Raw genomic sequence first — 23,999 nt, 5'->3', positions numbered from 1 at the left:
AGCAATACAATATATAGTCTGTGGTGGCTCCAAAACTAGAAAGCTTATGTTTAGCTACCACCAAGAGTGGTGGGAGCCAGGGGATCTTCTCAAAAGAATAAAATATTGAGTATTTTCAGGAAAGGTTGGCAGAATCAGTGGGGGAACCAGAGAAGGGGAACCAGGGTTCTAAGTTAACTATGAATTTCAGATAAATAGCACTTGGTGGCAGAACCTCTTTTTAAAGGTTTTGTTTTATTTATGTACATGTATGTGAGTACACGCATGTGTATGTGAGTACACACATGTGTATGTGAGTACACACATGTGTATGTGAGTACACACATGTATATGTGAGTACACACATGTGTGCGGGTGCTGAAAAGGGTGACGGACACCACACATGTATATGTGAGTACACACATGTGTGCGGGTGCTGAAAAGGGTGACGGACACCCTGGAGCTGAGAGTTACAGGCAGTTGTGAGATACTGACCTGGGTACTAAGAATCACACTTGCATCCTCTGGAAGAACAGCGAGTGCTCTTAACCTCTGAGCCATCTCTCCTGGCCCAGGGAACATTTTTGTGATGGAAAGTGTTACAGCTTATCTGGACCACCTGTGCTTTATCTGGCACCCCTCCTATGCAGGAAACTTGAGGCCTGACTCCTCAGCAAGACTGAGTACCATAAGAAAGGCCTGAGCTGGCTTTTCCTTCTGTGTCCCAAGGCCTGGCAGAGTGCAACTGCTTAGGAAATGCTTATTCAATAAACAAACCATTGGAGGGCTCAGAAGAGATGACTATGACAGCCCGTCTGGCCTGAAATGCTGAACTTCTGACTTTGTGCTGTGGGATCTGCAGTCATGAAACACTTGAAGGAAGAGGCAGTGACAGCAGAAAGCCCCCATTGTCATGGGGCATATACCCAAGACCTGAGTGAATGGCTGAGATGGCAGATGGTGCCAGCCCTGTGCACACTAGTGCCTTCATATGTAGACATACCTCTAATAAAGTTTAACTTACACAGGAGGCACCGTAACAAGCTAATAACAGTGATCAGTAGTTAGGCAGCCTGCTTGGTGGTGCACACCTGCCATTCCAGCACTTGGAGGCTGAGGCAGGAGAACTGGGAGTTCCAGGCCAGCCTGGGATACACAGTGAGGCCTTGTCTCAAAAAAAAAAAAAACCCCTTCTAGTAATAAAGTAACAATGACAGTAACAATAAATGACATAATTATAACTATATTATAATAAAAGTCACACGAAAGTGGCCTTTCTCAAACCCCTTCCCCGTGTTGTCCCTTACTTCAAAAGACCACAGCTGACTGCCATGTGCAACCATAGATAAGGGGATATCAGCATTACCAGAGCCTGAGTGGGACCTGCTCTCCTATCTCTCAAGCTATCATTGCTGGGACAAGTGACAAGTACCTGTATTATCAGGCATGGATGCTTGGTCTGTATTCCGTTCCTTCTTGAAGACAATGTTTCCGAGCTGAAGGACGGATGATACCACCTTCAAGATGGCTGAAATAGGGAGAGAAGAGTAGATTAGACAGTAGCAACCCAAAGTATTCTGAGAGTTGGCATCATCACTGGACACCCAGAGCCAAACAGTGTCATCCCTCTGTAGACCAAGTTCTGACTTATTATTGCATCTTGACAAGAATCAAATTGGCTTGCAGGGGAAGATGCCTGGATGTAGGAGCTGATACTGCCAGGAAGTTGCTGAAAACCTCATATCACATGGGATTTCTCTATGCTTCTGGGACTTACAAGCTCTAGCCATGGACCAAATATAGTTCACTGACTATTATGGATGAATGGATGGAGGAAGGATGGTAGATAGATGGAGGCAGTGATGGGTGGGTGGAGGTTGGAGGATGGACTTATAATGGAAAAATGGGTAGAGGATGGATACCTGAGTGTAAATGGATGGATGAATGAAAGATGCATGGATGGATGGATGGATTAAAGATGAATGGATGGAATGTGGATGACTAGGATGGATAGAGATGTGTGGGAAAAGAATGACTAGGTGAGTGGATGGTGTGTCACTAATCAATGCCAACAGTTGTTTTAATTGAGTGTGTAATCAGTCACCAAGAAGTTACCATGTCTCAAGAACAAAGCCTAGAAATTCCATCTTTCTTTGATCCCCAGGCTAAATCATGGGTTTTAGCTCCTTCACAACAGTTGTCTTCACATCACAAGGGCCAGACCCAGTTGGGAGGAAGAAGATCCAGTTGCTAACCGCCAACCCACCTACACACCCACTCCTCCTCACTATGAAGCTGCTGCAGACAGGGTTTTGCTAAGGGTGTTCTCTTTTGTACTAACACCCCCCCCACACACACACACACAAACCTTTGCAAACTAGGATATGTTGGCCTCACGGTTCTCAAAAGTACCAATGTAACCCAGGTATTGCCAAAGTGCCCGCAGAATGAAGGTGAGTCGTCGAACTCCAGCTCAGCCTTGCTGAACTCAGGGCAAGAAGGTAGTCCTGAGCATCCATGGGATGTTTAGCAGAACCCCATCACGCACCAGTAGATTGCAGCAGTGCCCACCTCTAGAGCTAGGATAGCCAAAAATTGTCTTCAGACCTTGCTAAGTGTCCCCTGGGGTGAAGGGGGAGTCAAGTCACCCTTTCTTGAGAATCTTTGGTCACAGTGATTACTGATGAGCTAGGAGGACTCACAGGGACTATAACTCCACCTATGGTAGCAATAGATACTCTACCAATCATCTTTTTCCCAGGGGAAAGGTGCCCAGAGTTACCAGAACTGATTTTTCCAAGTATGATAGAAACCAAAATTTAAACATGAAAATCTACCCATGTTTTAAATCCACCAATTTTGAAAACCAAGTTTGGGGCCAGACAGGTGACTCAGAAGGTCAAACAAGGCCTGACATGTCCTCTGACCTCTATATGTGCACCATGGCATGGCCTACTCCAGCAAATACATGATTAAAATTTTTTTGTTTGGGCTTTTCACTGAGTGTGGTGGTACACTCCTATAATCCCAGCACTGGGGGCTGATGCAGAGACATTGAGAGCTCCAGGCCAACATGGACAACTTTGCAAGGTACTGTTTAAAAATTATGCTAAAAAATATGTTAAAAACATACTTTCTTGCTAGGTAGTCACTCTAATGTATTAAAATCAGTATCATCAGGGCATAAACTTGGTGTTTTGATAGATTGTTGCTTGTGAAAAAGCTCACAACAAACATGATTGCCAAGTTCTATCCTACACATTAAAATATTCAGGCAGCATTAATATAGATGGAATGTGGAGTGGCATCGGCTGAAAATGGCTAAAATCAGATCATGATTCTCTACAGTCCCTGAAAGGATGTGCACAGTGATGCTGGAACCCACTGTAAGGGCCCCATTCTGTCCTTGTTCTCAGCAGTTGTGTGACCTCAAATGAGATATAAGTCTCTCTGGGCCTCTGTTTTGTCAACTGGTGTGACAAAAGCATCTGCCATATAGGGTTGATTGTCACAGGGTCAAAGAGCACAGCTCCTAATGCAGTCAATGTGCAACAGTTTAGTATAGGTTTAAATTTTATTACATTTCATTTTACTTATTGGGTTGTTTGCTTGCTTGATTGGTTTTTTATTTTGCTTTTTGAAACAGAATCTTACTATGCAGCCCTGGCTGGCCTGGAACTCACAGAGATTCTCCTGGCTCTGCCTTTCTAGTGCTGGGATTAAAGGTGTGCCCTCCATGCCTGGTTTGCTTGTTTGTTTTTGTCTCTGAAACAGGGTCTCAGTCTATACCCCTGTATGCTTGAGCTCACCATGTAGCCCAGGATGGTCTCAAACTCATAATGATCCTCCTGCCTCAGTCTTCTAAGTGCTGAGATTACAGGCACATGTCACCATGCCTGGCTAGAGTACTCAATTAGAATTAAGAATCCATTTAGCCTAGCTTTCCAACTGGTCCCTGACATAAATTATTCAAGAAATTTAAGGGCCCAAACCTCTATTCCTGTAGGCAAAAGTAGTGTCCCAAGAGTGAGCCCCAGCAGCAATTCACTATGCATTCTCAGGGAGACCCTTTTGCTTCTCTGCCTCAGTTTCTCCATCTACAAACTGAAACTAAACAGGGTGTCTATGACATTAAATAATGTACCTAAAAACCTTGACATCATGTTTGTCTGACACATGCAAGACTTAGGCTCCTTCCCAAAGGCTGCAGGGGACATAGCCATTGGTAGAGAGTTTGCCTGGCTTGCAGGAAGCTCTGGGCTTGATCCCCAGCACCATATAAAGCAGATGTGATAGCATATACCTGTCATCCAGCACTCAGGAGGGAGAGGTAGGAAGATTAGGTGTTCAAGGTCATCTTCAGCAACATAGGGAGTTCTGGGCTAGCCTGAGCTATTTGAGACCTTATCTCAAAAAATTTAATAAGTCTTGTTTTGTTCCTTACTAGCTTCTCTTAATCTTCTGTGAACATTTATACAGAGGTCAGTGTTTTTCCAAAACACAATTTAAATGGTCCCATCTGTCCCCATTTATAGGGCAGACAATAATAACTTCATCAATCACCATTTCAGTTTATTCCTGCTTTTTTTTCATTATTTGAATAAAATACATTGAATATTTTGGTGTCTTAAGGGGAAAACAAGAAGCACATGGCTGGGACCCACTCAGTGTGTTTTCTTAATCTTTCTTTGTGTCTTCTTAAAACTGGATTAGGAGCTAAACTGACCCTTGTCCCCAAGAAGATGCATTAGATGTAGAGAGTTCATAGCCTTGGCTGCTGATGTGGGGCAGTAGCCAAGAGCTACAGATATCACCTATCTGCCAACTCTATTCTTGAACCCTCTTTTTCTGGACTGTAGGTTATCCTCTAGGTACCAATTCATCCTGCAGGTCTTACTGTAGCAACTGGATATTCTGGGACCCCAGAGGGCGGAAGAAGAGGGGCCAATTTACCACAGTCTTGCCCTGGTGTACTCTGAATGCTAAAGCCCATCCGAACTTGAAGGAAAAGTGTTTCTGGAGTCACAGCACTGAAGCAAGCAGGGGCCAATGTCAGTCCATCAACAGAGCTGAATTCCCAGGAACAGCCTGTGTCTCCATCACCTCCTTTGGGTCTGGTGTGTCCATGTTCAGCCCTAAGAGCCTGCTCTTAGCACCCTTACCTCCCTACCTCATGGCCCTAACATCATAGGCAGCCAAGGAATGTACATACTCACCTTGGCCCACCAACCCAAGCTAGTGGGATGCCACTATTTGGGGTTATAACAGAGATCCCCTCTACACTTTGGCCACAAACCCAAAGCTATAAGAGCTGGAACACAACTGGCATTGCTGTCAAGAAAACTATAGCCTATATAGGAACCATAGTGTTGAACAACAGAAGACCAGAAACCAGCTTTTAGAGAAATTCTTGAGTTCCTAGAACCTACTGAACCTGCAACCAGCACGTCCGAGTTTTCCAGTATAAGTTACTATGATTTGATTCTAGACCATCCTCCATGAGCTTCTTGTCCCAGCTCTTGGCCCCCAGCTAATGTGCTATTTTGAAAGCCAAGAGGCAGGGCCTGGTCTATGGAAGTAGGCTGATGGGGCAGTTCCTTTTCACCCTGCCTGCTGTGGTTTAAGGAGCTCTGTCACACCTTCTCACTGCCATGATCTTAACAGTTCGACCATGTCTTCCCTCTGTGATGGGTGGAGACCCTCTGAGACCGTGAATCAAGATAAATCCCCCTGTCTGAAGTTGTCAGCAGTGAAGCAGAAGTAACCAACACAGTGAATTACTTTTTTTGCTTAAATCAATTTAGGTCAATTGCAACCAAAAAAGTTTTACTTCAGCCACTTGCCTAATAAACTATGTGTGGCAAGATTCACTTTTCTTCTCTTTATTTTCCTTCTTTCCCTCTCTCCCTCCTTTCAGGAGGTAGGGAACTCAGAGAGTAGCCATCCACCCTGATTAGATGAGGGCCCAAATCCTTCAGCGCCACAGACACAAATCCAGTCTTCTAGGCCAAGATATGAAACTCACCTAGCTGTTCCTCTTCATTGAAGCCCATGATGGACATGGCCTCCAGTGTCTCCTGGAACATCTCATCATCTTGTGCAGCTGGGATGGGCACAAAGCCATTGGATAAAAATGTATAGCTGTTGAAGCTCTCCAAAAGCAGGTCACCTAAAAGAAAGGAGGAGAGTGAAGTGAGTAAAGAAACATGCTTCTACATTTAGTATGACACAGGGTCCCAGCAACAGTCTGGGCCATCACTATTTTCTGGCTTTCTCAAGGTGTGGGCAGTTAAAACCCATCCTATATGTCATCATGTACAGTTCCCAGCAGTCAGTGTTGGTCTCACATGGTGGTGCAGGTTGTACACTATGCCCATCTCACTTGTGTGTTATGTTTATATCAAAAATCACACATGCACATACATTTTAAAAACAAATTACTACATAAAGGAATAGAGAGTAAACTAAGACAATAACAGATTAACATATTCTAAATAGTGTATTATGTACTGCCCTGTGTATAACAAGCTATTTTAGGACATCAAATTTAGGTCTTATATGCTGAATTCCTGCCATGGCACATACAGGTTTAGCTCCTTTTTCTTTTTTCTTTCTTTCTTTTTTTTTTTGGTTTTTCAAGACAGAGTTTCTCTGTGTAGCCCTGGCTGTCCTGGAACTCACTCTGTAGACCAGGCTGGCCTCGAACTCAGAGATTCGCCTGCCTCTGCCTCCAGAGTGCTAGGATTAAAGGTGTGCTCCACCACTGCCCAGCTCCCTCCTCCTTTTTCTTCCAACTATTTCTAATTGAATTAGTAGACAAACCTTTTACCAAAGGTTAACAAATCTGGCCCACTGGTTGTCTTTGTAAATAAAGTTTTATTGAAACAGGACTGCCTCCATTTCTTTGTGAGCTCTCCCACTGTAATAGTAAGCAGCTGTAACAGAAACACTATGGTTCTCAAAGCTTAGGATATTTATTGTCTGGCACTTTAGTGAACCTATTTGCCAATCCCTTGTTTATATTATTACATCTAATAAAACTTGTTTGTGCCGGGCTGTACAAGGTACATGCCTGTCTGTACAAGGCTATAGGCCCAGTATTCTGAAGGCCAAGGCAGGGAATCTTAAGTTCAAGGTCAATCTGGTCTACAGAATGAGATTGTTGGGAGTGAGGATCCTCTAAATCAAGCTACCTAGTACATAGGCCAGGGAAGACTAAGACAGAGGAGCTCTTACCCTGTGGGCAGAGCACCCACACCCCTATGTGTGACCCCTTACCCTCCTTACAGAGGTAAGGAAGCCTAGTAAAATCATTGTTTCTGCAGAGTGAACTTTAGTGGTGAATTTTTGTGCCACTGTTCATAGCTGGGAGGTGAGGAGAAGAGACAGATGTTGCTGTGTGTCCCTGGGAAGGAAATTTAGCAATGGTGTCTCAAGAAAAGAAAGCTGTTCTGTAAAAAGTCATATTTTCTCTCTCCTCTCTCTTTCTCTCTCTGGATATATACAATGCACACGTGTTCTTTTGTGTACGGAAGTGTTAGTGTGAGCATGTGTTATGAGTATGAGTGTGCATGTAGAGGCCTGATGTTGACATCAAGTCTTTCTCAATCACCTCCCTACCCCCCACTCCTCCACCCACCTTATTGTTTGAGGCAGGTAGGCTCTCTGACTGAGCCCAGAGATCACAAATTCAGCTAGACTAGCTAGTCTTGGGATTCTGTGACCACCCTGTGAGTGCTGGGATTACAGGTAAGCTGCTACACACTCCCAGCCTTTACATGGGTTCAGCAGATCTAGAACTCAGGTCTTCATGTATGTAAAAGTGCTTTACCCAGAGTGCCATCTCTCTGACCCCACAGTTATACTCAGCTGCTCTATTTCCTTTGTGCTGTTCGTTTTTCATCTCCTGTCCATTTTTAGCCTTTCTTTCTTTCTTTCTTTCTTTCTTTCTTTCTTTCTTTCTTTCTTTCTTTCTTTCTTTCTTCCTTCCTTCCTTCCTTCCTTTCTTCCATTCTCTCTCTCTCTCTCTCTCTCTCTCTCTCTCTCTCTCTCTCTCTCCTCATTGATTGTTACCCTTCTAACACATGTGTTCCTTGCCAAGACAATTAGAGATACTTGGAGTAACGTCAGGGAGATACTCTCTTTTTAAGCCAAGGTCTTTTATGGGTCAGGTCACCTTGAAGCCACTTGATGAACCCAAAGTTGACATACTCAAGGCCAAGGTAACTCAAGTTTCTGGCTTCAGAGAAACATGGGACTAGTCACAAGGACTTGGGTCTTTGCCAACACCATTATCCATGGTTTAGAGAGATTCACAGGCATTTCAACCTCTCATACTTTCCTTTTCCCCAGCTCTGTCATTAAGAATAAAGATAAGGCTGGGTGTGGTAGTGCATGCCTATAATCTCAGTACTTCAGAGGCAAAGGCAGGGGGATTGCTATGAGTTTCAGACTAGCCTGGAATACTTAGTGAGATCCCAACTCAAAGAAAGCAAAACAAACAAACAAAAATGCAATTGGCCCTAGACTCTCCCCTATTTCCTGGCCCAGCTGCCCCTGGCTCAGCTGTGGAAAAGCTTGCTGCAGAGCATGAAGCAAGATGCAGCTGGGAATCCAGAGGGATGAAAGGTAAACAGCTTCAGCAAGCTACCCCCCCAGGGGCTCCCATTGTGAACTGCTACCTCACCTATTTGCTGGTGTAGATCCACCCAGCCACCCAGCACCCAGTCCATCTCACACCAGGTGTTCCAGAAGACCATGCTTCAAGAACCATGAAACAAGGGGCCACACCCTTAGTGCGGGGCGATGCAAAATGCCCCATCATGGCTGGGCTGATCACATTCCTTTCAGAGCTTCCTTTCCTTTCTCCTTTCATTTACTTTTCTCTCCTTCTATCTTCTTTTCCTTCTTCTCTTTCTCTTCCCCTTCCTCTCTCCCTCTCTCCTTCAGGGTTCCATTACATAGCCCATGCTGCCCTTGACCTTGCTATCCTGCTTTCACCTTCCAGTACTGAAATGACAGGTGTCCTTCACTCCCCAGTCCTTTTGCTAATCTTAACCAAAATAACTGAGGGGAAAAGCAGATGGAAACCAAGTTTGTGTTGCTGCCATCAGTTTTCTAACTTAGTCTTAACCCTAACATACAATGTGGATTCCACTATCCACCCATATTCACCACTGTGTCCCTTTTCTGGCTGTAATTTTGATGTTCCTTTAAGAATTTGATTCCTCAACTCTGAGGCTTTTGTGACACCCTACCCCCACCCCCGGCCCCATCCTCCCCCCCCCAAAAAAAAAGAAAAGAAACAGTCTAGACAGGAAGCCACTGAAGAGAGCCCTTAAAAACTGTGATAGAAATTTTGAAGTGTAGCTCTTCACAGTTGATGGCTTCTGGTGGGGGTGGGGAAGGACTCAGTGTTCTTTAAGGGGCTGGCCATGGGGAGTTTGACCATGCTCCAGTGAGTATATATATGGGCAAGATAAATTAAACTTAGGTTCTTTTCTTTTCTTTCTTTCTTTTTCTTCTTCTTTGGGGGGCAGGGCACAAGAATGGGGAGGTGGACCTGTGAGGACTGGGAAGAAAGTGTGATTGGGGTACATTGTGTGAAATTCCCAAATAATCAATAAAAATATTATGCTGGAAAAATTTTGATTCCTGCATGGCCAAAGCTGCTTATTTCTTACCTGAAATGCATGAAAAAATTAATTTATAGTAGAAGTTGGCAAATTTCAGTATGCTTTTTGTTCTTGTAAATATAATTTTGTTGGAACATATCCATTCTGCTGGGTTATGCATTGCTGTGGCTGTTTCTGCACAATGGCAGAATTAAGCAGAATCTATGTGTCCTGCAGAGCAGTAGACAGTGGCTATTTGTCCTTTTAAAGAAAGTCTGTTTAGCTGGGATGTAGCTCAACTTACAGGACTTGTCTGGTATGTATAAAGCCCGGGGCTTCATTCCCAGAGTCAAAAGAAAGAATGGAGGGAGGGAGGGAGTGGAGGAGGTTGTGCATATGTGTAATCAAAACACTTGGGAGATAGAGCAGGAATCAAGGTCAGCCTTGGCTATGTAATGAGTTTGAGGCTACCCTGGGTCACATGAGACCCTGTCTCAAAACAGAACAACAAGATCTGTGTAAAAGTCTTGAAAGTCTTGAATTCACTGCCCCTCCAAATTCCTTCTAAACTCAAAATATAAGGCTAGGCTTTGGGGCCCATGTCTAGCACTTGAGAAGTTGAGGCAGAAGGATAACAAATTCAAGATTAAATTGAGATTTAGTCAGTTTAGCAATTTCTGGGCCACCCAGACTACAAAGTAAGAACTGATCTCAAAACCAAAACCTAAGCCAACAACTAAACATAATTGAAAGGTTTTGTTTGTTTGTTTGTTTTTGAGTTTTTTGTTTTTGTTTTTTATTTTTTTTTATTTTTTGGCAGGGTCTCATTATGTGCCATAGCTGTCCTGGAACTCACTATGTAGACCAGACTGGCTTCAAACCCATAAAGATCTCCTGGCCTCTGCTTCTTGAGTGTTGGGATTAAAGCAATGTGCCATCCTACCAGACACCTGGCAAGTTTTCTAGATGAGCATCTAAGTCATTGTCATCTGCTTCCTTTAAAGTCACAGATTGTAATTGGACCTGAACAGTTAATGCTCTAATAATGTGTGACTGATAGCGATCTACCACATCACATAGTTGGTGAGGATATCTAAATAAAGGCCACACTCATGCACCAGAGGAGGTGAGGGACTGCATACCTGCCACTCCAGCATCAGATCTTTCCCAGTTCCTGACCCTGAACCCATCACAGGGCAGACACTCACTTTTCATCTTTTCTTTGGCTCCAGCGATCAGATAGTAAAAGATGTGGAATGTCCTCTCATCCCTGGCCTGGCGAATCGCCCGAGACTTTTCCAAAAGATCTGGTTGGGGAGGAGTTAAGGGCTCTAGGACCAGATCAGGGATTCAGCTCACAGCTCGGGGATTCAGCTTCCAAAAAACCTAACCCACCCTGCCACGCCAGCTGCTGCAGGTGTCCCCAGGACCTGAGAGGCTCCCTGGAAAGTTTTAAGACCTAAGAGCTGGCAGAGTTGGCCACTATTTCTGATTCATGAGCCTGTGTAGGGCAGCCGATCTCAGATGAACTCTTTAAGGACACGAGGTTTGGCCTTGGGCAAGACTCAGCAAAGAGGTGATGAAGACCACGTGACAGCTGGTGCCAAGCTGGCCCCAGCTCTATCCCAGCACATGCTATAAACATGATGCAAATTAATTCTATTCTAATTATATTCTCCAGACATCATCTCTGTCTCACCCACAAGGCCCAAAGAGTTGAGAGATCAGTCAAGAATCCAACACAGGTGTTGAGGGTTTACATGTAAGCCTACTCCACAGTACCTCCTGTTAAACACAAGAAGGGTTGTTCCAGAAGAAACTCAAGAGTCTGCAGAGAGGAAGGGGATTCTGTGTTTTTCCTGGGCTCCCTCACCCCCATGAGGCCCCAGTTCAGTAAAGGATACATGTTTCGATGTTGGCGCCCACGATGTAACCAGTGACATCAAAGTTGATGCGAATGAATTTGCCCTGCAGGAGAGGAGAACAGACTGATGGAGTGGCCAGGCTCAGTACAGACTCCACACCACAGGCAGACAGGGAAGTGTCAGAGCGCCAGTGGGGGAAGGAGAGACTCTCAAAAACTCTGAGCTTCACAGTCCTGTTGGGCCACAGCAAGCAGCATCCCCAGGCCTATCAAACCCATGCAGGGAAAATCATTTGTTCATGAAACAACTAAGTCCTTCATGGCTGACCCAAGGGGGTAGGGAAACTGAGGCTGACGTAGGTTAAGTGGCCTGGCATGACATTGCTCTTCAGAGGTCAGTCACAGGCTCTTTTACACCAAGTAGGCTAGGCTGAAATGCTTTTTGTGCATGTGTGATTGTGTGTGTGTGTGTGTGTGTGTGTGTGTGTGTGTGTGTGTGTGGTGGGGGGACTGGATGCACACACCAGGGGAAAATGTCAAGTGTTATTTCTCAGGCACTGTCTATCTTGTTTGCTCAGATAGAGTCTCTTATAGATAGAGACTGGAACTCTCCAAGTAGGCTAGGCTGGCTAGTCAGCTGGCCCTAGGGATTCTCTGCTTCCCCATTGTTGGGACTACAAGCATATGCCACCATGTCTTGCTTTTTCTTGTGGGTTCGGGTCCTTGTATTTGTAGGGCAAGCACTTACTGAGCTGAGTTCCTGCTAATGCTGTGAATGGAAACCCTGGCCTCATAGATGCTAAGCCAGAGCTCACCCTGAGTAACTCCTCCAGGCTCCACACTTGAATTATGAACAAGTCAGGGTCTTGCTAGGTAGCCCAGGCTGGCCTTGAATTAACAAGCCTCCTGTCTCAGCCTCCTGAGCACTGGAATTACAGACATGCACCACTATACCTGGCTGTGACTGGCCTCGTTCCTTCTTCATGTTAGAGGGAGGGCATCAAGATGGTTTGTATGAATCTGAGATGAGCAGTAAGAGTGTTACTTGGCACTGAATGAGTAGCTGAGATGGAAATGGGCCTGGGCAGTGCAGTGAGGCCCAGAGGGAGCTCAGGGTGGGCAGGGAAACATCTCCAAGGACATTTAATTTCTATGATTAATTTTGTTCTCATTTATGTGTATATGTTTGTGTGCCTATGTGTGAAGTGTCTGTGGGTGCCCAGGGGAGCTTGAAGAGGACATCAGATCCCCTGGAGCTAGAGTACCCTTGATCAAGGAAGGAGACAGCCTTGGGACTTGGGAAAGGGTACATGGGGACAGTGACACCTCTCACATCACTGACTGCTGGTCCTCAAAGCAGATCCCCTTCCTGTGTCCGGAGCCAGACCAAGGTTATTCACTGTGATTCTTAGTGCCTAGTCAGTGCCAGGTATATATTACATGCTTAATAAAAACTCAACAAATGAAAAGAGGGCATGGTCTATATAAAAGTCCACCAGAATGATTGTATGCAGTAAGTGCTTAGTCAGTATTTGGTAGAGGACAGATGTATGTGTTATAGAGTAGGTGCTCAGTTATGCTTTGTTGAATGAATGAATGAGTATTGCATGTGTCTAATATGTAGCAGGTACTCAGTAAATGTTAGTTAGATAAACCACAAATGTTAATGCCTAACTGAGAATGGATGCTCAATGATTGTTGAGTGAATGAATGAGGACAGGAGCCCTTGGGACATAAGGACTGGGAACAAATGTGGTTGTCCTCTATTGCCTCTAGTCCTTTAGTCCCAGAGGGCCCTTATACTCTTCCAGTATGTGTTCTTGGGGGATACGTGACATTAGGGTGCCCACATCAGTTCCAGAAAAGCCCATACAGCTCTGCTACTTACAAAGCGAGAAGAGTTGTCATTCTTGACAGTTTTTGCATTGCCGAAAGCCTCCAGGATTGGGTTCGCCTGTAGAAGCTGCTTTTCCAGCTCCCCCTAAAAGTCATTCACATCTAGTTATGGGGGAACACAACCTAGGACCTGATATAAAGCTCTGCCCTTTGGCCACAGGCTCTGTTCTGTTTTCGGCTCCTCCTAGGCCCCAAATGTCCCATTCAGATGTACAGGATCTGTTCACAAGAACTTTCTGACAGAGAAGAAGTTATCTGCTCCCTAGAAAGACTGCTTCCCAGAGACAAAGGTCATTATATCATACAATGCTGGGATGCTTACAACCCCATTAATGGCACCCCTAGGAGTGTGCAATGTACAACCTGCCTGCTGTCCTTGGTGATATCACAGTTCAGGTCTGCCTTCTTCAAGCTAAGCTACTACAACTTTCTGACAGCTTAAGTGCAAAATTTAAAAGTTGCAGCATTTCACTTGGCAGGCCTGGACTTCTGATGTTTCCTATGGAAGATACTTTGGGAGGCTCCAAACCCGCCAGAAATCCTTTTCAGCAGCTGCAGAATGAAGCCTTGAAGCTGCACGAACTCTGTCTAGCACATTAAATGCAGCTGAGACTGCGTGCAGCCCCCCAGGCCCCTCTGCAGGGCTCCTGTGTGCAAATGCAATCATGAGATTAATGGAGGTAAGGAAAGGGCCAACAAAGTAAGCCATGCCGGGAAAGCAAAGAGATGTCAAACCACAGAAGGCAGTGGCTACTGCTGCTGCCTGGCCATCCCCCCGGAATGCAGCCTGCAAAATAAAATGCAGAAGGCCTTATCTTCATGGAAACCCCAGCACCAAGTGGACCTGGTCCACTAGAGAAATTGACAAGAAGAGTCATCTACTTTCCTTGGCTAGTAGGAGGAAACTTGGAGTAATTGCATCTACCTGCAGACTTGGGATCCAGTTTCCCCACAAAGCTCCCTCTTCTGCAAAGAGGTTTTTAGCAGGCATATTGAAAGGCCTTCCAAGGAGAGCTTTGAACATAGAGACCTCATCTGATGGGTATTGAGACTGTGCTCCAGAATCGTTAATTGACTTGGCAGAGGTTACATAGTCTATGTCAAATAACATTCAGCTTCTTGTCTGAGACAAAGTACTGTGTGGCCCAGCATCTACCTACAACAGACTAGGTGACATGGAACATGCTGGAGGGTCTCTTCTAGGCTGGGACCCATGTGACAGCCCAGAGTCCAGTTCACATATGCAGAGGTCCATGCAAGGCCAGGTTGTGTGCGGCACAGCTGGGGCCTTACCTAGCCACCAAAGCTAGTGCATCACAAACCCAAGATGTCTTGGGTGAGGCAACTGGCATGCAGGAGAAGAGACATGTATGACACACACATGCACAAAGACACACAGGTGCAGGGGACAGAGCTGGGGCAGGAAGGCAGGGAAGGTAGCTTTGCCCTGGCTGGGTTTCCCACTGACCAAGCCAGGGCCACTCTGGAGCCTAATGGTCCTGAGATGCTCAACAGATGGGATGGTTCAGTGTGTTGGGAAACTGATGGCAGGCACATTGTGGAAAGGGATGAGGTTTATTTTGAACTGGGGAAATCCATCCAGGTTGGAGTGCAGCCCTGGGGATTCTGGCAGGAGCCTCTGGTCAGCTAACATGCCCCACTCTGCGCTCTGGCATCACTCCCACCCTCACCCACGCACTCCATGATATTTTGGTGCCTCTACTAGTCTGGGGCCAGGAACTCAGGGGTTTGCCCTACTCTCACATCCACTAGGGGGCCCGTGGGTGCAACAGATGCATGCAGGTCTTAATCCACTCGGTGCCTCCCGTCACACCAGGAACACTCTGTTACTCACGTAGGCAAAAGATGGGCCTTGCTGCAGTGAGACAGCACAGTATGAAACAGACATCAGTGCTTCTGCCTTCACACCCAAGCCCACCCGACAGTGGGAGCCCTGGGTGGAGCTCCTCCTCCTTGCTGCCACTGCTACCAGCCCCAGCCCACAGGGATCAGCTCCTTCCTTTCTACTGTACTCTAGCCTCTCCTTCCTTCTCTCCCTTCTCCCTCCCTTGTTCCCTTCATTCCTTTTGAGACACTGTATAGCCAGGCTTACTTTGAACTCATGATCCTCCTGCCTCAGCTCCTGAGTGCTGGGATCACAGGTTCATACCATCACAACTGCCAGGCATCTCATTTCCTAATTGCTGGCCTCAGTGGATGTCTGTCTGTCTTCCTTCCTTCCTTCCTTCCTTCCTTCCTTCCTTCCTTCCTTCCTTCCTTTCTTCCTTCCCTCCTTCCCTCCTTCCTTCTTTCCTCTCTCCCTCCCTGTCTCCCTCCCTCCCTTTTTTGACAGGGTCTCATGTATCCCAGGCTGGTGTCAAACTTACTAGATAGCTGAAGATGAACTTGAACTTCTGGTTCTCCTGCCTTTACCTCCCAAGTGTTGGATTACAGTGTACACTACCACTGGTTTATGGGATGCTGGGGATGAGCCCAAGGCTTTGTGCCTGCTAGGTAGGCACTCTACCAATTGAGCCCCAGGTGCCCCCCCCCACTGGCCTCTGATCTGATGGGTGAAGAAATGTGTCTGAATATGCAGGGAGAGAATATCCAGCCCTCATAAAGCTGGGCCATCCTAACTGTTATGTCTTGTTTTCATTATATAGGAAAAGGCTAGGTGGGGGAGAAGTGGGATTCTCTCTGTCACACAAGCTCAGGCCAGTGTTCCCTACACATAACCCTAACAGGCTAGCCTATAGTCCCGGGCTTGTTTAAAGGGAAAAGTATCCCAGGACATAGCCAGCCCCCACCCCAAGTCCCTGAGAGCTCCAGGCTCACTGGCCACTGTGCCAGTCTGTCACTCCTAAGAACAGGAAGCAAGATGCAGGGTGGCAGATGCTGTCATCCCCTGTTCCCAGCATCCATACAGAGGTACTGACTGGACCCAGGGTCCCACATGGGACAGATGAGGAATGCAAATGGAAGAGAGGAAGAAAAGTAAGGGAAGGTTCTAGAAACTCCCTCTACTTTCCTTCTAAGTCTCCCTCCTACTGGGCCAGTGTGGGGCCTTTGTGGGGTTTTTGTTTTTTTGGTTCTGTCCCTGTCAGTGTAACCACATGTCCCTGCAGGACCTCATCCTTGTGGTGTGTGGCTCACAGAAAGAGCCTCAGCCAACAGTGGACCAGGGACCCATGCTGAGTGACCCCAGCATCCATCTCCCCTGGGGGTGGGACATAGAGTCGTTCCAATTTGGGACTGAGCCCTACCCCCTAGGGACAGTGTGTGGGGCATATTTGCTGGCTCCAAATATACTGTGGCATATAGGGACAAAGGCCAGGGAGCAGGAACACTGGAGTTTGTAGGACAGTCCCCACAGCAGGAAATCTATTCACAGTAACTAGATTTAGTAGGGCCACTGCTAAGAAGTATTCATGGAAGACCTCAGTAGAGGAGGCTCAATCCCCAGACTGCTGGGACCAAGTAGCCATGGCAAGGGGAGGGGGTCCCCAGAGCCAGCATGCTCCACCCAGGGGGACCAACCTTGGGGGCACAGGTTGAGTTCTCTCTCTAGTGTTCTATTCACTCAAGTCAGCTAAGACTAGGTGTAGCCTTGGTGACAGCACTTGACACTTACCGTGATGCTACTGTCTTTCTTGCCCTTGTGGGAGGACGCCACCACAGCCAGGTACTGGATTACTTTCTTCGTGTTCTCTGTCTTCCCAGCTCCAGACTCACCTCTGAAAGACATGAGTATGATGACCCTGTAAGCCAGGCAGAACCCTCAGAGTGGGGAAATTGAGTCTTCTCCTGGAAGAGGCATTAGCTGGCTGTTTGTGTGTGCAGGTGCACATATGTTTGGGTAAAAGTTTGTGTACATATGTATAGAGGCCAGAGGTCAACCTCAGTTACCATGCAGGTCACTCTCTGGCTGTAACTCATAAGTTAGGCTAGGCTGGCTGGCAGTGAACCCCAAGGTTCCGTCTATCTGTGTCTCCCCATTGCTGAGGGTACAAGCTCATCACTCTGGCTAATGTTTTTTAACATGGGTCCTGAGAATCTGAACTCAGGTCCTCAAGCTCACAGCAAACACTTTACCCACTGAACCATTTCTTCAGCTTGAGCTTGGGTTTTTCACCAGACCAAATGAACCCAAGTAGACTCAGGCCCACAAGCCAGTGTATTCTTCTAGAAATAATGCAAGAAAGAGCCCAGAAGAAGAGGGAAGAAGAACCTGAACTCTGCTACAAAGGATCAAACTCTGGTCTGTTCAGCACCGTCTGCTAAGAGGCATTGTCAGCAAATTTTACTCAGAAGAGCTGGACAAGAAAGAGGCTTCCAAGGAAGAGAGAGAACCTTCCAGAAAAGCAGAGCCTAAGGCAGAGACTCTAGAGAAAAGAATGTCTTATCCCATGAGTCACTGAGCAGAAGCAAGGCCCTCCATCCTCAGCAGAATCCCTTTAATATCAGGCAGCTAGCTGATAATCTCAGACAAGTACCAAAGGGCTTCTTTGGTTGGAGCAATTTACACTAATGTGCATATAGCTGATAGCTTCCCACTGGTGGTGCACTGATGGCCTAATGAGAAGACTCCTTCTGGAGCATGAGGAGCGGCCATCTTGAGCCACCAGAGATCACTGCAGTGGGGCTTCTCTACCCATGAGCTCCAGTACCACCTCTGGTTCCTCATGTCTGCTAAGAAGAAAGGATGGGGTCTCTACTCACGTTCTTTCTGCATCATCTTCCGCCCAGATTTTTTGTTTGTTTTTCTTTTCTTTGCTCAAAAGCTCTCATTTTCTGAGCTCACTTCATATTTCACGATATAAGAGGGACTTTTTTTAAAGTCTGGAAAAAAGTTCATCCATGCAAAGGTCAGCTTGGGGTTCTCTGGGCTGAGCCAAAGGCCCAGTTGAACATAGCTCTGCTCTTTTCCCTAAATAGAAGGAAAGAAATTAACTTTCTCAGCCAAGGATACCTCAGTGACTTCACTCAGGCTGGAGAAAAGAGAAAAGAAAGAGCAACTACTTGCTCTGAGTATCTAGCCTGGCCCCACAGAGTCCACTGTCCAGAAACAATGCTTCATGCCAGCTTCCTGTTACCCCTGAACTGGACACAGTTTGAATGAGAACTGTTCTGCATAGGCAGTGTCTGAACACAGTCCCTAACAGGTGGTACTGTTTTGGGAGGGATAGGCAGGAGAGAGAAATAGGCAGGGCTGTCAGGCAGAGAGGATGAATAGAAGGAGAAATCTGGGAGGAAAGAGAAGAAGTAGTCAGAGAAGGATGAGGACACCAGGGGCTAGCTATCCAGCTACACAGTCAGCCACAGAGTAAGAGTAAAAGTAAGATTAAGAAGTAAGAGAAAGGTAAAAGCCCAGAGGCAAAAGACTGACAGGGTAATTTAAGAAAAAATTGGCAAGAAACAAGCCAAGCTAAGGCTGGGCATTTATAAGTAAGAATAAGCCATGTGTGATTTATTTGGAAGCTGGGTGGCAGGCCCCTCAAAAGAGCAAAAACAAACTTGTCCCCTCACTTCAGTACCTTTAATCCTCTCAGCCATCTAATGAGGAACTTCATGATTATTCTCACCACCTTCTTGGGGAAACTGAGGCTTAGAGACACTGAAGTAAACTGATCTAGTTCCAGGTACTCCCATGGACAGAAAACAGAAGGGGAATGAAATTTGAACTCAGATCTAAATAATAAGACAATCCATATTCTTTCTCCTCCCACTTTTTTTTTTCCTCCCACTTTTTTATTTTGATAAATGAGAGGGAAAGACAGAGGGACATCTCAGCCTTGGACTCTGAAACTGAAATCAGGGATCAAAGAACTAAGCCACTCAGTTGTGTACAACATAGTATAAATTACTTCAGTTGAGCTAATGTCAAAATAGTGGATAAACTTCCCTTTCAACTGAAGGGGAAGGATCTTGGTCAGGGAAGGGAGGGAAAGTTCTGCATTCTGAGCCTCATGATTGGCACGTCGGCGTCCTGTTCTGTTCCACTTCCTACCATCCATGCTTTTCCATCTGGCCTTCTGTCTCTGCTCCTGACCACAGGGAGGACATCAGCAGGAACAGACTCTGGGAACCCTTCCCTCCCCTTGGTCCTCTAGGCTCAACTATTTCCAAGTGTTTCTGATAAAAATAAATTGTCTTAGATGGCCTTGCCAAAGAACACACCCAAGTCTCAGGCTCCAGGCATCTGAAGTTGGCAGGCTCTGAGTGGCTCCAGAAACATGCCTATCTCTGCTTTGGTGACCCTGGAACTCTGCGTGACAATGCTGTCCCCATCCAAGCCCCTGTCATGGTTCTGAGGAACTTGTCCCCAGCTTCCCATTCCTGGGGGGCCCCTGGCTTAGTCAGATGAAACTGGATTTGTCATGATCCACAGCTGTGTTCACTCCTTTGGTGTGTGTGACCTGTACAGTTTCACGGGGGCACTCTCTTGGTATGTGTGACCTGTACAGTTTCATGGGGACACTCCTTTGGTATGTGTGACCTGTAGAGTTTCATGGGGACACTCCCTTGGTGTATGTGACCTGTACAGTTTCATGGGGACATTCTGAGAAAATCTCTGTGCTTGATGGAAGGGTCTGAAAATTCTTAATGACTTCTCATCATGGAACTGTACATTCTCATTTGCATAAACTTAACACTATGGGGTAGTCCTGCCTCTCCAAGTTGAACATCACTAAAAGCTCATTATGGGCTGTTGTCAGCCTCACTAAGGAGCCAAATTGGCTGCATACTCACAACTCCTCCTAAGTCCCACCCCTAATGCAAGCTGGCTGTGTCCTCTGGTATTGGTGTCCAACTCCTACACATCCTGTAAAGCCCAGTTAGATAGCACTCATTTTGAATACTATCTGAACTCAATATGTTCATCCCCTATAGTCCTCATTAGCTGAATGGCACAGGGGCTCCTGGGATCAGACAGCCTGAGTTCAAATATCCACTCAACCAGTCACCTGCATGGCTTCTCGTAAGTCCATTAACCTTCTGTGCCTCTGCTTCCTTACCCACAAAATAAGTGTAATCCAAGCATTCCATATGACCACTGTGATGGTTAATCAAGAGAACACAGCACTCAGTATGGTGACTGGCATACAAACATAGCTGCTGTTCCTCCCTTACACTTATGTGCTCTGTCTGTACCATGATCTCCATCATTGGTTCTTGTGCCAACCCATAAGCCCCACCACATTTTCCCGTTTAGGTGTGGAGCAGGCAAGCCACTTCTGTACAGGGATGCATAGCAATCATTTCAGGCTTTGTGGGTGTCCTGGTTGGTTTCTGTCAACCAACTACGTTGGTTGACACAAACCTAGACATATCTGGGAAGAGGGACTCTTAATTGAGAAAAAATCTCCTTAATATTTGCCTTAAGTGGTGACAGATGTGGGAGGGCCCAGCCCATTGTCGGTGTCATGAGGTGTGCTAATCTATGGTCTCTGCCTGCATCAGTCCCTGTCTTAGGGCCCTGCTCTGACTTTTTTTGGTGATGAATTAGGATGTGGACTGTGATATAAACTAAATAACCCTCATCTCCCCTCATGTTGTTTTTGGTTGTGGTGTTTTATCATAGCAATAGAAAGCAAGTTAAGATAGTGGGCCATGGAGCCTCATCATACCTAACTTGGCATGGCCACTCTAGTGTGGAAGCAGCTGTGTAAACAAGTGGATTGCAGATATGTTTCAATAAAACACTGTTTACAAAATACAAACAAAGACCACTGGGCCCTGGTTGGCCATGTCTATTGATTTTACAGTGTGAGCTTCTTACTTCTTCATCCCTAGACAGAGGTCCCCCGTAATGACACCTTCCTCTCTCCTTAGTCTGTCTGTCTGTCTGTCTGTCTGTCTGTCTGTCTGTCTGTCTGTCTCTCTCTCTCTCTCTCTCTCTCTCTCTCTCTCTCTCACACACACACACACACACACACACACACACACACACACACTCTCCAACCACCATGACGTTCTGCCCAAGCAACTGGGTTGAATGCTATGAACCAAACCCTCTGAAATCATGAGCACAACATCAATAAATCTTTCCTGTTTCCAGTTGGTTATGCTAGATGTTGTGTAAAAGTAACTAATACATAGGCTGGTGAGCTATCTCAGCAGGTAAAGGCACCTGCTATCAATCCTGCTGCCTTGTGTTTGATCCCTAGGACCCACATGGTTGGAGAGAAATGACTTCTCAAAGTTGTCCTCTGACCTCTACATGCACCGTGACACTTGTGCACTCCCCCACATGCACAATAAATATATGAAGTGTAATTAAAAATAGAACGATACCAGGCATCCTTAAGCATTTGAGCATACTGGTTTCCACTACATGAGCCCTGTGACAGGGCAGGACTGGGTAATTCAACTGTGAACACATCAAAGATCCCACCCTGGTGATCTTTGTCTTCAGTAAACAACAAAGGAAGAACAGATTCACTTACGTGCACAGAATGGACTGGTCTTCGCGATCTGTAAACAGAGAAAACAGTGTGAATTAGATCAAGCCCTGAATCTAAGGGTCTGGACATGGCTCAAGCTCTCACATGTTGGCCAGACTGGAGGTGGCCAAGGGCCATTTGTACTGGATGCCCAGAACACAAGGGGCCAAAGTGAACCCATGAGGACAGCCACAGTCCCTGAGGTGGCCCTTGAAAGAGGCTTGAGCCTGATGCACTTAGGAGGCCACAGACCCCCAGCCACACCAGCTCTGGGGGACCCAGAGCCTCCCCTATCCTGATTAGGTTATAGACTGGGGTGTTCAGGCTGGCCAGGTACCCTTGTGACCATAGGTCTCTGCTCTGAGGCCTAGGATAAGTGTTTTAGCTTGCTCTGTCAGCTCCATCAGCTGTGAAGTGTTGTGGTGGACGGCCCTGGCTTGTGAGCACCAGCACTCATTTCTCTCCTTGCGGGGGTGGGGGCAATGCAGGTTCCTTTACATCTGTCCCCATGTTACCCCTGCCATCCTAGAAAGCTATGATGGCTATTAGTATGCCAACTCAACATAAGCTAGAGCCATCTGAAAGGAGGGAACCTCGACTGAAGAAATGCCTCTTTAAGATCTGGTTATAAGGCATTTTCTTAATTAATGATTGATGTGAGAGGGCCCAGACCATTCTGGGTGGTGCCATCCCTGGGCTGGTGGTTCTGGGTTCTATAAGAAAGTAGGCTGAGCAAGATATGAGGAGTGAGCCAGTAAGCAGCACCTTTCCATGGCTATCAGCTCCTGCCTCCAGGTTCCTGCCCTGACTTCCTTCAGTGATGTGGAAGCATAAGCAAATAAATACTTTCCTCCCACATTGTTTTGGTCATGATGTTTCATCACAGCAATAGCAACCCTAATAAGTCTTGGAGTGTCTCCTTTTGTGCCCAGGGGAGAGTTAAGATTGTACCCAGAGCTGAGCTGACTGGACATCTGACTTAGAGTCTTCACTTGGTTAGGGATGGGCATGTAGCACAGAGGCCTCTCTTGCTTCCTTCTAAGCCCCTGGTTTCTGTCCTTATGCCTTCTCCTACCCATGCCAGTGTTCCCACATGTCTAAAAGCTCCTATGTAGGCTCTGCTCTCTGGAAGTTGACAGGTCAGTGCCTGATGCCTAGTACCAGAGACACCCCACCCTCTGATACACAGGACATTATGAGATCAAAGATCAAGCAAGCATCACTGACAGCTTCTACTCAGAAAGTGTCCCAGCCAGCCAGCCAAGGAGGGACATGGGAACAGCAACCAACACTCTAACCAGCAGTCAAGAGCAGAGACACCAGAATGCCACACCTCATGGGCAATGCCCTAGGTAGCATCTTTCACATCTATTTCTTGCACAGTGGCCCTCAGCCTCATTTTACTGCAGAGCTCCTGGTCTATGGGATACCGGACCTCCAATGCCAGCCAGATAGTTGAGCGCCCAGTTATCTGTTTTGAATGGATCACAGATAGATAGACAGACAGACAGATGGACAGATCAGAGGACAGATAGGAGGATGGATAGATGGATAATGGGAGCAGGAAATCAGAAATTCAAAGCCATCCTTGGCTATGTAGTGAGTTCCAGGCCAGACCAGCCAGGGCTACATAGTGAGACCTATCTTAAGAAAGAAAGAAAGAAAGAAAGAAAGAAAGAAAGAAAGAAAGAAAGAAAGAAAGAAAGAAAGAAAGAAAGAAAGAGGGGGAGGGAGGGGGAGGAGTAAGAAAGGGAGGAAAAGAGAAGAAATAATAAAGCAAGCAAGGAAGGAAGAAAGGAAGGAAGCCCGTCATAATCTGATTGAGGTGAGGGCTGGAGGAACCAGTGCCCTGTGACTAGAACCCAGGTAGCAAGAATGTCTCTACAGCCTGATGACCTGACAGGGTCTCATGTAGCCCAGGTTAGCCTCAAATTCACTATGTAGCCTGGGATGACTTTGAATGTCTGATCTCTTGTCTCTATCTCCTCAGTTCTGTGATACCAGGTCTCCAGCACTCACTGTTCATGCAGCACTGGGGATGGCAGCCTCATGCACATTAGGCAGGCACTTTGCTCTCTGAGCTGTGTCCCCAGCCAGCCCTGACCGACATTATTTTAAGGAAGGCCTTAAGTATTGGCAGACCATGGGCTTCTTCCATCTGACCTGAGGAGGGAGCCAGGCTTTCTCAGCAACCTGGCA

The 23,999-nt window shown here is 46.4% G+C and overlaps 1 protein-coding gene across 4 annotated transcripts in view; it reads right to left on the bottom strand.

Moving 5' to 3' along the window:
• The window catches only part of Myh11 (myosin heavy chain 11), a 103,786-nt gene that overhangs the window by 41,959 nt on the left and 37,828 nt on the right, over positions 1-23,999 (bottom strand). For 2 of the 4 annotated variants that reach the window (XM_059269935.1, XM_059269937.1), the window contains exons 4-11: positions 21,804-21,831; positions 16,988-17,090; positions 15,209-15,229; positions 13,346-13,438; positions 11,498-11,561; positions 10,802-10,900; positions 6,005-6,148; positions 1,412-1,507 (exon numbers count right to left, since the gene is read on the bottom strand). In XM_059269935.1, the coding sequence (XP_059125918.1) occupies positions 1,412-1,507; positions 6,005-6,148; positions 10,802-10,900; positions 11,498-11,561; positions 13,346-13,438; positions 15,209-15,229; positions 16,988-17,090; positions 21,804-21,831 (648 nt within the window). The remainder of the gene's footprint in view (positions 1-1,411; positions 1,508-6,004; positions 6,149-10,801; positions 10,901-11,497; positions 11,562-13,345; positions 13,439-15,208; positions 15,230-16,987; positions 17,091-21,803; positions 21,832-23,999) is intronic. The other 2 variants (XM_059269936.1, XM_059269938.1) reach the window with 1 other exon arrangement.

Source organism: Peromyscus eremicus, chromosome 8a, assembly GCF_949786415.1.
Source record: "Peromyscus eremicus chromosome 8a, PerEre_H2_v1, whole genome shotgun sequence".
NCBI lineage: Eukaryota > Metazoa > Chordata > Mammalia > Rodentia > Cricetidae > Peromyscus > Peromyscus eremicus.
The sequence above is the reverse complement of the archived record's forward strand: the minus strand, read 5'-3'. Positions and strand labels throughout refer to the sequence as shown.